Source organism: Asparagus officinalis, chromosome 5 (genome assembly GCF_001876935.1).
Source record: "Asparagus officinalis chromosome 5, Aspof.V1, whole genome shotgun sequence".
NCBI classification, from domain to species: Eukaryota; Viridiplantae; Streptophyta; class Magnoliopsida; order Asparagales; family Asparagaceae; genus Asparagus; species Asparagus officinalis.
The window spans coordinates 20,290,185-20,304,981 of record NC_033798.1 but is presented as its reverse complement, the minus strand read 5'-3'; the positions used below and the strand labels follow the sequence as shown (position 1 = coordinate 20,304,981).

Genomic DNA, 14,797 nt, shown 5'->3' with positions numbered 1-14,797 from the left:
TGATACTAGTAACATGGAATATAAACTATATTCCATACACTGTTATTTCAAATGCATAAATGGTTTTGAGGTATTATATAATCGAACTAAGTTAAGCGTGAATTTTGATTGTGTCTGATCTCTTTTTGCAGCATTCATGATAAATCATATAACTTGGGAGGAGAACGGTATCCAAACTTGCTTAGAGGTCAACGTTAACCTGAAAGTAACTCTTGAGGTATGGCAGTCCCACCTTATACAACACTAAAGAATCGAACATTTTCCATGTGCAATTATATATTAATTATTTTCTCAGTGGTCTAGCAAAGTAGCTGAAATATATTGAGAATGACTCTTAAAATAAATACCCCCCTCCCCTCTCTTTTTAGCATGATAATTCATTTACAATCAAGTTATGGCATTTTGACCTTTATCTTTTGAACAAGAGGTACTTTTGGATTTTTATTTCCTTTTTTGTGGCATTCTCTTTTTTAGCAGCTATTTTGACCTGAATGAGATTTTAGGAATCTACTTTAGGGTACCTCCATGATTTTACGCCATCAGAGTGACCTTGAAATATATTTATTTTACAGTTGTTATTGATTCCATATATGTTTTTCTAGAATTTTCCGAAATCTACTTTGACTATATTATTACTGATTTATGAGTATGAAGTATGCTGGGATATTTCCTTGCAAAGTGTTGCCTCTAATATGAAATATGCCTGCAAGTGTGACATAAATCCTTTGCTACAGCCTTCGCCAATCTTCCCTTGATTAAAACTCATTAATGAGTGTTGTAATTACAGTATTACCTCCGAGTTCTTGATGTTCTTGAAAAAAATATGTTTTACCAATTGCAGATCTATACACAACCATTCAACTTGCTTCCAGTATCGGTGATAGAAAAGCCTGGAAATTTGTAAGTTCATGATCGGGTTGACAATTTAGGTAGCATGTCTATTTGCTGTTACTGCATCTATACTGTTTCCCTAGATGTGAATAGACCCTGAGTGAATCTGTTTTACTCTTAAAAGACCAAAGAAGTTCACTCAGGGGTATGCGCGCCAATAGAACTACAGGAGATTTATCTGCAATTAAGTGAAAATAAATGGCTCAATCTGCAATTAACCCTCATCTTAAAGAAGGCTAACCAAAAAAACTTTATATAAAAGCAATGCTTAATTAGAAGTGACATTTCTGTCTATATAACAGATAACCGCTCATTAACAAGTTTTATGTTGAACAGTTGTCACCATAAAACTCTCACTGTAAACTCCTTTCATGACCATCCAATTAAGCAATTTGAGCAAAATTATGGACCTTAGGGACTTAGTGCTTCTATAAGTATTAAAAATAGTTGCATGTTTCAGAGTTGAGCTAGGCCACATCAACCGTATTCATGATGCCGATATTGTAGATTAAAATTCAAAACTTTGATTTTTCAAATTGCAAACATGTACCATTGGGCATGCTGCACACATGGAATATCTAAAACAAAAAGTCCAAAAGAGTTTGGTTTACTTTTAATAACGTATCAAGAGGACAAAAATTAAATGCATTTTTATGAAAGTTCTAAAGCTTCGATTTAGGTAACACATCATACTAGTTTTTAGATAGTTAATGTATAGAAGATCATATGAAATAGCAAGGATTTTTTTTTGATGGAAAATAGGCATATTGCCCTATCATAAGGATGATATATAACCAAAATTGTGAGATACTTACAAAATAAGATATCTTCTAATGATTAAAACGATATCTCCAAGATGGAGAAAAAATCCTTATCAGTAGAAGATATCTTGGAGATAAGAACAAAAGAAAGCTACCAACAAAGAAAACAAACCGGAAAAACATAGTTTAACTACAAAATCCAATAAAAGCAAAAGCAACAGAGAGACCAAGACGCGGTTCAAGGGATCCCATTGTTGTTAGCACTCGACTCAAGGATATCTACAAGCCCGACGGATCGGATGATTTTCTTCATCTTTAGCGTCTTCTTGGAATTGAAAGCACCTGACCAGAAAAGAAGATAGTAAACTGACTTGTTGATGATTTGCTGAGGAGTGATAATGAGGTTAGAGAAGATGTGATCGTTGCGGGCTTTCCACAGGACCCAACTGATAGTTGGGAAACAGATACCCCATAAGAGGTGAACTGAAGCTTGGATAGATAAGTCAGAACAGATAGATAAGCACTGACCGAGATTGGTAGGGAGGGATCTTATGCCAATCTTAGAGAGGAATGGAGCCTAAATTTGGTTAGCCAGGTGACACGAAAGGAATAGATGATCATGAGATTCTTGTTCACTACAGAAGGAACAACAAGAGTATGGTAGCCAACCTTGAGAGGCTAATATGTCATTGGTCTTTAATCTTTGAGAACATAGGAGCCAGAAGAAGATTTGAACTTTACTAGGCAGCACTTTATTCCAAATGATATAGTTGTGTTGATATCGCAGACCACCATCTGCTAGCATAGAGTGAAGAAACATGACAAAGAATAATATTGAGTCTGATATGGACCATGTTGGACAATCAGATGTTGGAGTAGGATACAAGTTTGAAGCACATAGTAATTGAAGAAGAGCTTGCAATTGACCCCTTTCATCCTCTCCGCGGGGGCACCTGATAATAGGTTTTCATTCACAAATATCCCTTTGAAATTTCCCTTGGGATGCAATGGAAACATGTTTGGAGAAAGCAAGATCATAAACTTTAGGAAAGAGGCTTGCTAGAGAGTTGTCGCCTATCCACTTATCCTCCCAAAAGCAGACCCTAGACCCGTTACCGAGAGACCATTTTACAAAGGCAGGGAAGAATAGGTGACATGAATGAACATCTTTCTAGAATTTGGAGCATTGGTAGTGTGGTGGCGGACTATGTAGGTTGTGCTTGTAGATGGATTGAAGTACCCTACCTACATGGTTGCTGATGTCCAAGAATTTCCAGAGCCATTTGGAGAGGAGGGAAATGTTGAAGAGGTGAAGGTTAGTGACTCCCAAACCTCCACAAGCTTTAGGGGAGCAGACTATCCCCCATCTGTTTGGATGGTTGCCTCTATAGCTTTCAGAAGCCCCTACCCATAGGAAGTTGCATCTGATTTTGCCAGTATCCTTGATGAGCCATGAGGAAAGTTTAAAGAAAGACATGTAGTATAGGGGAATGGAGGAAAGTACTGATTTGAGGAGGATGAGGCGGCCGCCAATAGACAGTCGTTTGATTTTCCATAAGGAGAGTTTACGATGAAGGGAATCCAACAAAGGTTGACAGTCGGATCTGGATAAGGAGCCTTTCTTCAAGGGAAGTCCTAGATATTTGAAAGGAGGGAAAGCAAGAGTGCAGTTGAGGATATTGGTCAGGTGAGGGCCCTTGGTAGCTGATTTACCACTATAGAACATGTTAGATTTAGAGAAGTTTATGGCCAAACCTAAGACATTTTCGAAGAGGTATAGAATTGATTTAAGGGTGGTGATATCAGAGGAAGTGGCTTTGCAGAAAATAATTGTGTCATCTGCAAACTGCAAGGATTTGACGTCATTGAGCATGCCCTTGAGGTGAAGTTCAGAGAGGTCTCCGTGGTCGCAACTGCTGTGAAGCATCCTACATAGGACATCAGCAACCAGGAGGAAAAGCATGGGAGAGAGGGGATCTCCTTGTCTGAGACCTCTATGGCAAAAAAAGGGATTTGATGCAGTGTCGTTAACTATGACAGCTGATTTGGAGGAAAACAAGATGGATTTAATCCGTGATCACCATCTGTGTCCGAAGCCTCTAGCCTTGAGAAGGGACAAGAGGAAATCCCAACTCACACAATCAAAAGCTTTGTTGAAGTCTATTTTGAGGATGCAAGCCTCAATCTTTTTGGAGAAGCATTGGTTGATCATCTCGTGCCCCGGAACTATAGAGTCAATGGTAGACTTGCCACTTTGGATAGCAGTTTGAGTAGGATGGACCAAGGAGGACAGAAAGGGGTTTAGTGAAGATTTTAAACGTGCCATTGAGAAGGCTGGTAGGTCTAAAGTTGTAATATAAAAATCCAAATTTATGAATTTGAATCTATGTCCACATCTTCGAAACAATTCATAGTTGCCAACTTCAACTCAATATGTTGCCCTTTTATTGTCTAGAGTAAGGTAACAATTTATGCACAATGTGAGATGACAATACTATGGATATCATCTTAGGCCCCGTTTGTTAAAGGGTCAAGGAAGATGGATTAAGGAGAAGGATTAACACAATTAACCTACTTCATAATCCGAATGACTAAATTATTAACTCATTATAGAAGTTTTATTTAGCCATTGTGATCATTTTTAGTATTTGGGAATAATAAGGATTTTGACTATTTTCTTTATAATTAGAAGGGTTAACTCTCAATCCTTCTAAATAGGAGTACTAGCAAACCCTTTATTTTGATGGGTTAACTAATTTTAATCCCTCTAGAGGGGTTAGCTTAACTCTTCTATATTATTTATGTTTGGCAAATTATGAAGAGTTAACTCACTTTAACTCTTGTATAGATTTTTTGTGTTTGGCGGGTTAAGAAAGGGTTAAATCTCATTAACCCCTCACTTAACCCTTTGTCAAACGGTACCTTAAAGACTTTGATACTACTTGACATAGGAAGGTAAGTCTGCTTTATGATTATGAGAGACTGAGAACGGGGCTGTACTCTGATGTTAACAGGGTGATGCAAGGTCTCACCGACAAGCTTGTATCTTTGCTCATTGAGCAATTGCTCAAGGACTACGGTGCGTGGGTCGAAAAACAATCCAACCTCTCTTCTAAACCTTGATGTACTTTGTTATTTATTTTTGTATTCCCTTTTCCAGTTTTTAGTTGACAAATTTCAGCAATTACATGATTTCTTGTATCTGCTTAATAAAACTATGTTTTCGGTCACTCCATAATCGTGTCCAATTAGGCGATCAAGCTGATGAGAAATGTTGCTTCTAGCCCTAACTCATAAGAATCTTTGATGTTTAACAAAGAGCACTTATTATTATTTCCATCGCGTATGAAATCATGAGGGGCTGTTTATATGTCATAGAGATGAGTATCAAGAGGGATAAGACGTGGGTATGATGAAAGATTTCCTATAGCAATCTCCGATAACTCTAATAAACTCAGGAAATGAAAATAAGAAGGGACAAATTTTCAAAACCAACCCATTTGATAAACTATTCCCAAAAAAAGACTCATTTCAGTTTTATTTGCAAAAACCGACCTGGTTTCAGCCTCAGCACTGAAACCAGGTCGGTTTTTGAAAAAAAGTTTCCGAAACTCCACGGGAGTTCAACTCCCGTGAAGTTTTGTTATGAGAAAAAACTTCACGGGAGTTGAACTCCCGTGAAGTTTCGTAAAGTTTTTTAGAAAAACCGACCTGGTTTCAGCGACAGTGCTGAAACCAGGTCGGTTTCTCTAAATAAATCTGAAACGGGTCGTTTTTTGCAATTAGTTTATCAAATGGGTTGGTTTTGAAAATTTGTCCAAATAAGAAGAGAGGGAAAAACAAAACTTCATGGTTATGTGTGGTCTATTTAGAGTAAAAAAATATCATGATATAGTTTATAGAAAGACTTCTAAGAACTTTAAAGCAAACATGAAATTTTTGGTGTTGTGGAGGCAGCAGCTCAGGAAAGGAATTTTCAGTAGAGAATTTCATCATCAGATCAGTAAGGAATTTTCTTCCAGAAAATAAAGGGATCCTCAGTTTGTTGTTTCCAGCAATGGCCAGAGAAACTGCAATTCCTAATAAACAAACGTACTCACTCAATTTGTGCAAAAAAAGAAAGAATTTACCTCTCAATGACATAAAGGTCTTTAGCATATGGAAACATATCATCATCGGATCAACAATTCCATGGCTTTATTACGTTTGGGAACTTCCATAAGCAAAACAGTATCCAGCGATGAGAGCAGGTTTTATTAGAACAACCCCATTACAATATGTTGAGAAGTAACATTTTAAGTAACTTTTCACTCGATAGGAGCTTTAATTCCAGGAAGCAAGAAGTATTCATTCCAAGGAATACCACGAGTCACCGAAAGTGGCCCAAGTATACCCATATTCCTCATATATATATATGGAAATGTTTTCCTAAGGTGACACATTAGATTCCCACCTAAGGACGCGGCCTAAAATCACATCATTCCCTAATTTGTTTTTGTGATCCGCTCCGTTGAACTTGATCTACACGTCCTTAAACCTAAACACACCAATTTTGGGGTGAACCCGTCGTGTTTTGACCCTTCATCCACTCACCGTAATTTTAACGGTTTCGAATGAATAAAACTTTTTGCACGACTCAACGAAGGGTTAAAACACGACGGGTTCAAAATTGGTGTGTTTGGATTTAAGAACGTGTAGATCAAGTTCAACAGAGCGGATCACAAAAAAAAATTAGGGAATGATATGATTTTAGACCGCGTCCTTAGGTGGGAATCTAAGATGTCACCTTAGGAAAACATTACCCATATATATATATATATTATATATATATATGAAAAGTGTTCCTAATGTGACGTCTTAGATAACCATCTAAGGACACGGCCTAAAATCACATGATTGAGCTACATTATGGATGATCTGTTCCGTTGAACTTGATCTATATATTCTAAAACCCCAACACACCAAGTTTGGTATGAAACCATAATCATTTGACCATCCGTCGAGCCATGTGAAAAGTTCTATTCATTCGAAACCGTTAAAATTGATACGAGTGGATATGTGAAAAGTTCTATTCATTCGAAACCGTTAAAATTGATACGAGTGGATGAATGGTCAAACGACGACGGATTCACCCCAAACTTGGTGTGTGATGAATGGTCAAACGACGACGGATTCACCCCAAACTTGGTGTGTTGGGGTTTTAGAATATGTAGATCAAATTTAACGGAGTGGATCATCCACAATATAGTTCAATCATATGATTTTAGGTTGCGTCCTTAAATGATTATGTAAGGCGTCACCTTAGGAACACAAAATGGTCTAGCCGAATCATTTATTAAACAACTTCAATTAATTGCAAGGCCATTGTTAATGAGGTCTAAACTTCCTCTATCTGCTTGGGGACATGCTATATTACATGCAATAACACTTGTAAGAATTATGCCAACAAGTTATCATATTTATTCTCCCTTACAATTAGTTCTTGGCCACGAGCCCAATATTTCTTATTTAAGAAATTTTGGTTGTGCGGTATATATTCCTATTGCACCGCCTCAACGTACTAAAATGGGCCCTCAAAGAAGATTGGGGATATATGTCGGGTATGAATCACATTCTATAAATAAATATATTGAACCATTAATATGTGATTTATTTACTGCAAGATTTGCAGATTATCATTTTGATGAATCACATTTCCCGACATTAGGGGGAGATAAAGATCAACCGAAAAAGGAAATTACTAGGAAAATATCATTAGACTTTCTTGATCCTCGTACAAAAGAATGTGAACTGGAAGTTCAAAGGATTATACATTTACAGAAAATTACAAATCAATTATCGGATGCTTTTAGTGATTCTAGAAGAAATACTAAATCGCATATTCCAACAGAAAATGCTCCGATTAAAATTGATATCCCAGAAGGACAAATTAAAAGTGCTAATGAATCTAAAGCACGCCTGAAGCGTGGGTAGACCTCTTGGTTCCAAAGATAAGAATCCTCGAAAGAAAAGAGGATTGAATGATCAAAATATTACTAATAACAAAATTCAACCTCCTGAAGAGGTCTCTCCTAAAAAGCCAACTCCTGAAGAGAATGAAACTATAGAAAATTTAATAAATTTTGTCATTACGGGAAAGAGTTGGAACCGAAGAGAAGTAATTGTCGATAATGCATTTGCATATAATGTAGCACTTGATATTATGGAAGAAGACGAGGATAATGAACCCAGATCAGTTGATGAATGTCAGTGAAGAAATGATTGGTCAAAATAGAAAGATGCGATCCAATCTGAATTAGATTCACTGGCTAAACGAAAAGCTTTTGGATCTGTAGTCCAAACACCTGAAGATGTAAAACCAGTAGGATATAAATGGGTATTTGTGAGGGAAAAAAAATGAGAAAAATAAAATTGTAAGATATAAAGCAAGACTTGTAGCCCAATGATTTTCACAAAGATCGGGATTTGATTATGATGAGACATATTCTCCAGTAAAGGATGGAATTATATTTAGATATCTTGTGTGTTTAGCAGTACATGAAAAACTTGATATGCGTCTGATGGACGTAGTTACTGCTTATTTATATGGAACATTAGATAATGATATCTGTATGAAAACCCCTGAAGGATTTAGCATGCCTGTAGCATGTAAATCAAATCCTAGAGAAATGTATTCCATTAAGTTGCAAAGAACTTTGTATGGACTCAAGCAATCTGGAAGAATATGGTATAACCGCCTTAGTGAATGTTTAGTCAAAGAAGATTATATAAATGACCCTATATGTCCATGCGTTTTCATAAAAAGGAATGAGTCAAATTTTATGATCATTATTGTATACGTTGATGACCTTAATCTGATTGGAACCCTTGAAGAGCTCCAAAAGGCGATTGAATATTTGAAGAAAGAATTTAAGATCAAAGATTTTGGGAAAACCAATTTTTGCCTTGGTTTACAAATTGAGCTTTTAGAAAATGAGATTTTTGTACTGCTTATACCGAGAAGGTGTTAAAGCGGTTCTACATGGATAAAGCACATCCATTAAGTACCCCAATGGTTGTCAAGTCACTTGATCCTGCTAAGGATTCTTTTAGACCAAAAGAGGAAGATGAAGAGATTCTTGGTCCTGAAGTATCACATCTCAGTGCAATAGGTGCACTAATGTATCTTGCTAATTGTACAAGACCAGATATATTATTTTCTGTGAATTTATTAGCAAGATTTAGTTCATCTCCTACAAAACAACATTGAAACGGTATAAAGCATATTTTTCGCTATCTCCAAGGAATAATTGATCTTGAATTATTTTAATTCTTATAATTCTCAACCTGGATTGCTTGGATATGTTGATGCTTGGTATTTATCTGGCCCGCATAAAATAAGGTCTCAAACTGGTTATTTATTTACATGTGGTGATACCACTATTTCATGGCGATCTACGAAGCAATCAATTAATGTCACTTCTTCAAATCATGCTAAAATAATAGCAATTCATGAAGCTAGTTGAGAATGTATTTGGCTAAGATCAATGATCCACTATATCTGAAAGAATAGTGGATTGTCTCCTGAAAATAAAAATCCTCCGACTATTTTGTTTAAAGACAATGCAGCTTGTATAGCTCAATTAAAAGGAGGATACATTAAAGGAGATAGAACGAAACACATTTCACCAAAATTCTTCTTTACACATGATTTGCAAAAGAATGGTGAGATCGTTGTGCAAAAAATTCGATCGAGTGATAATCTGGCAGATTTATTCATCAAGGCATTGCCGACTGCAATTTTTGAGAAATTGGTAAAAAATATTGGAATGCGTCGGTTGAAAGATCTCAAATGATATTTGAATCAGGGGAAGAAACTAATGCACAAGAATAGTGTACTCTTTTTCCTTCACTAGGATTTTTTCCCACTGAGTTTTTTCCTAGTATGGTTTTAACGAGGCATATTCTTTGTGTAATATTGGACATCCAAGGGGGAGTGTTATGAAACAATTAAATGATGTGGATGTCCATTTAGTTTCCCAAAGAGATTGATACATGTATTACCTCTTGATATTCTCTATAAGTAATTAATATGATTCATATATCATCATCTTAGTTTGTATATAAATAGAGGTATTCCTACCTCACTTTGTAATGAGAAATTAAGGAAATAATATTCTTTCTACTTCTTGTCTACTTTCTCTATTCTACTTTATTAGTTTTATAACATCCCAATATTTATTGCAGCCAATTTTATCGTAGCTATTTTAATGAAATGAGAATCTATTTAACCACGCCCCACCTAATTGTTGCTTCCAATAACTGAAAGGAGAAATTTAGCTGCAGCAGTTGCTTAATTATGCAATTTTATCTCCTTGAATAATAGCTCATTACACGATTCGTAAGGAAAGATTACATAAATACATGGAGACGGATAGACATATGGCTAATTGATTGCTTCCCTATAAAACAAGTAAACAACCAAGTTCCAAGAAAACGAAAACAAGGACTGGTAATTTGAAACTCGAGTGATCGAGGGTAATAACGCAGAAATAAGGTTATTTAAGCGTGTTTTTTTTTTCAAACAGGGAGTATAATTAATCTTCCATTAATATTAATGGAGAAATGAACAGAAGTAAGTACAGGAGGTTATACGTTGACAAAATAGCACGTATAGGTTGCATTAAGAAACTCTTATAATTAAAGATGAGCAAACCAAGCATGCCATTGGTAGGGGTGTCCAAAAAGCCCGCCTGCCAGGCCCGGTCCTCGGACCGGAACCCGGTCCAAGTCCGGGCTCCGGGTCAGGCCCAGGCCACCTCTTTGGTGCCCGGCCCGGGCCAGGCCAGGCCCGGAATAGTAGTTTTTTATATTTTTTATATTTTTTTATATGTATTATATATGTATAATATATGTATATATAAATATATATAATATGTATATATAATATATTTTTATATATGTATAATATATGTATATATATAATATATGTATATATAATATATTTCTATATATGTATAATATGTCATATGTGTGTATAGTATATAAGTATATATAAGTATACTCTCTCTTATATAAGTACTAGTTTTTACACACGTGCAATGCACGTGATTTAATACCATGATTAAGTATTTTTGACAGTTTGTGCTCATTTTTTCTTTAAACTCTTACATCCCGATTATTTTTTTATGTTTGTTTAAATGGGATACACCCAATTTAAATTTTCATGTTGATATTTGAATTGACAAAAAACAAATATAATTTAAAAATAATTTGAATTTTCATATTATTTTTGACCGATATGAAACTAAGCTTTATTTGAGAAAGTATAGCATTGCAAAGTGAAAAATATTAAAATAGTGTTATACAAGGAATGTGAATATTTAAAACCAATATGGCAAAATGATTGATTTAAAATATGTTAAAACGATGCAAAAGAGAATATGAAGTTTATTCCTAATCATTGATAGACTTCATAAAAAATATAAATTAAAGATTAATGCTAACTCTAGTATACTTTTATATGATAAAAACATCCACATAAGAATATAAAAGTACTGAAAAAAATTCATGAAACTCCCTTCTAAAGATTCCTAATTTCACTCAAAATAATTAAACTATTCTATAAAATATTCATAAAATATTGTTTTTATTTCTTCTATTTTATTTTTTATTGAGTTAAGATCAATCCTTCTTCAGGTTTATCATTTATCATTTCTCGGATAATTCTAGAGTATTGTCTTTATCATCTACATTAATTGTGACATCAGGCTAATTTTGTATTTTTTATGCTATTATCTTTCCTAGGCTCGTTAATTTTTTATCATCTCATTTAACTTTACAAAGAAGTCAAATGTACTTATGATGTTCAACACAAACTGCTCAAAATATAGACTTTGATTTTTTTCTATTTCAATGAGAATAAATATTAATTTCATATATATAAAATTCTTTGTGTTCCTAATTTATTACTTAAATAAATTAGAAGCTATCTCTTTATTTTCCTCTAAAATGAATTCTTCTGATGTGCATCCAATAAGAATTTCTGTTATTTCAATAATATTACCTTTGCTCTATCCCTGTCATTTTCCATAAAGATCTAAACTAAATACCTGCATTATTCATTACCAATTTCTCTTAGATTATAATATTAATATTTAATTTGAAGAACACAGTATGGAATTTATGAATACTTACTAATTTTTCTTATGTCTTCCATGGAGATTTTTTCTTTGATTAGGATAAAGTTATTAAATTATTTTTTAATGTAACTCATTCAGTGCTTCATTAATAGATATGTCTTATGTTAATGCCAATTCAAGTGATTCATTGACGTTTTCTGAATTTTAGATTTATTTCCATCACTTTCCCATTTGCAATGGAAATAACTCAATTCTTTTAAAGTTATCTCTAAATATTCTAATAGTTTCTCCATATGTAATTCCTTGTATTCTTTTACCCTATAAATATTATTAACGTCAAAGATTAAAGTTTCTAAATTAAAATCAATTAATGCTAAGGTATAATATTATAGTGTTTTATCATTTCTATGGATTTAAACATCTATCAATTAATGTTACGAATGTATTTTGGCTACCCCAACTTATTACTAAAATTATATGAAATTACTTTAATTTATATAGTGCCGATAATTTTTAATCTATAATATTTTTAAAAATTTTATCCATTAACCGGATGTTTTTAATCAATTCTTATTGTTTTTGTTTACCAGTATCAACTTAGACTATTCTTAGATGCTGAAAATGGATAGTAAATCCCTAAATTAGAAATTTTAATATATATATATATATATATATATATCTTGTTCTTAGATTCTTCATCATTCTTCCTATCTTCAAGTTGTACTTCATATGCCATAAGATTACCAATAAGATTTTCAACCGTAAGAGTTGACAAATCATTGGCTTCTTCAATAGCGGTAACTTTCTTTTCCCATTGTGGAGTAAGTGAACGAAGTATCTTTCTTACCATCTCCACTTGAGTATATGTTTTTCCAAGACCAATAAGAGAATTTGTGATGTCGGTGAATCTTGTGAACATTTCTCCAATAGTCTCATTTTCCTTCATCTTGAATAATTCAAATCTGTGCACAAGAACAGAAATTTTAGATTCTTTAACTTTAGTAGTACCTTCATGAGTTACCTCGAGTGTGTGCCAAATATCATATGCGGATGTGGCCGTTGACACCCTATTGAACTCATTCTTGTCAAGTGCACAAAATAAGGCATTCATTGCTTTAGAATCCAAATTCGCATTGTTCCTTTGAGATGTAGTCCATTCCGCGAAAGGAGTTGTTGGTTTCTCATATTTTGTTTCAACGACGTTCCAAAGTTCGTAGCCAAGAGATTGGAGATAGATCTTCATCCTACACTTCCAGTAGTTGTAGTTCGTGCCATCGAACATTGGAGGACGATTTGTAGAGTGACCTTCCTTGAATTGTGATGTATTTGACAATGCCATCTTTCACCTTGCTCTGATACCAAATGTAGGATCTGAAATAGATACACTTGAACACTAGAGGGGGGGTGAATAGTGTTCTTTTAAAATTATTGCAAAGTAGATAATAAATTGCAAAGAAAAAATGGCAATCTCAGAAATTTGCAAACACAAACACAAGGATTTTATACTGGTTCCACCAAACTGGTGTACATCCAGTCCCCAAGCAAATCCCGCTTGAGAGTTTTCACTATGATTTTGAATAAACTTACAAAATCAAATGCAAACCTGACCAATTTGCAAGTTCCTGCAAATTGCAACACCAATTGACAAACTCCTTGTCAATTTGAACACCAATCTCTAACCCAAGAGACTAACCCTCTCACAACCGAGAGAAAACTTGTTGAAGAAGAACACAATGATCCTATAAGCCTTGAATGTGTAATAATGTGCAGCAGTGGCTTAGGATTCTTTTAATCTTTGTAAAATTGCCTAATTGATTTGTTTTTGATGAAAGTATATAGGCAATTTCAGAAACTCTTCTTTTTCAGAAAATCAGAATGTTTTTCACTTAGGAAATTGCTTAAGAATCAAAGCTTATGGGTATGTATATATCTTTCATTTTTCTGAACAAATAACCTATATATACCCCTTGAAAAGACAAGTTTTTAAAGTTTGAAAACGTTTAAAAACGGCCAAAAACTGTCAGATATTCAAATTCTGAAAACTGAAAAACTGTCTCTTGTAGTCGACTACTGTAGTCATTAGTCGACTACACTGAGTTCAGACAGACTCTGTGTTTTCGGAAAATGTTCTCAGTAGTCGACTATAATGATAATTAGTCGACTACACTGAGTTCAGACAGAAACTTGAAAACTTATATTTTTCTTCAGTAGTCGACTACTGTAGTCATTAGTCGACTACACTGTAAAAAGACAGAAACTTATGTTTCTGTCAAACATCTCAGTAGTCGACTATAATCTCTATTAGTCGACTATACTGTAAAAAGACAGAAACTTGTATTTGAGTTATATACATGATTAGTCGACTATTATTCTAATTAGTCGACTATTAAGATCAAATATTCAGAAATAATGAGTTTTTATAATTAAGTTTTAACTATTATTCTAATGGTTAACATAGGGGATTTCTATAGTTAACCAACACACTAAGCCTGTGTTAGTGTGTTCTAAAATTGTGTGTGTGTGCGTGTGTGTGATCAAGGCTTGTACAAATATTCTAAGCAAAGAAAAATTCAAATACATTATCTTTTGTTCTTCATTTTCTTTACTTCAAAATGCCTTGATATCCACTTGCACTTGTTCATATTCTGATATTGAAATCTGCATACGAAAGTTAGTATACACACAATATAAATTGTTATCATCAAAACATTATCATGGAGATATGATTATGATTAGGATAGATTAAGGTATAAATAAAATATTCAAAATAGTGAAGGGTAATATTGATCATTGAAAATTAGAATTTGATTATAGATAAGGTAGTTCAAACTATAAAGAGGTATATTTGTCTAAAAAAGATTTTCCGAACTCGTGCTTTTAAAGGGAGTATGATATATATGTATAAGTATATATAAGTATACGATCTTATATAAGTATATATAAGAATACTCTCTCTTATATATGTATAATGTATGTATGTATGTATATATTCTCTCTCTTAGTATATATGTATATATAAGTATA

General features: G+C 33.9%; 1 protein-coding gene across 3 annotated transcripts in view; it reads left to right on the top strand.

Annotated features, from left to right (window-relative positions):
• Window positions 1–4,912, top strand: part of LOC109842985 — an 11,731-nt gene extending 6,819 nt beyond the window's left edge. For 2 of the 3 annotated variants that reach the window (XM_020411902.1, XM_020411901.1), the window contains exons 5-7: window positions 132–217; window positions 842–900; window positions 4,667–4,912. In XM_020411902.1, the coding sequence (XP_020267491.1) occupies window positions 132–217; window positions 842–900; window positions 4,667–4,775 (254 nt within the window). In that variant the 3' untranslated portion in view covers window positions 4,776–4,912. The remainder of the gene's footprint in view (window positions 1–131; window positions 218–841; window positions 901–4,666) is intronic. The other variant, XM_020411903.1, reaches the window with a different exon arrangement.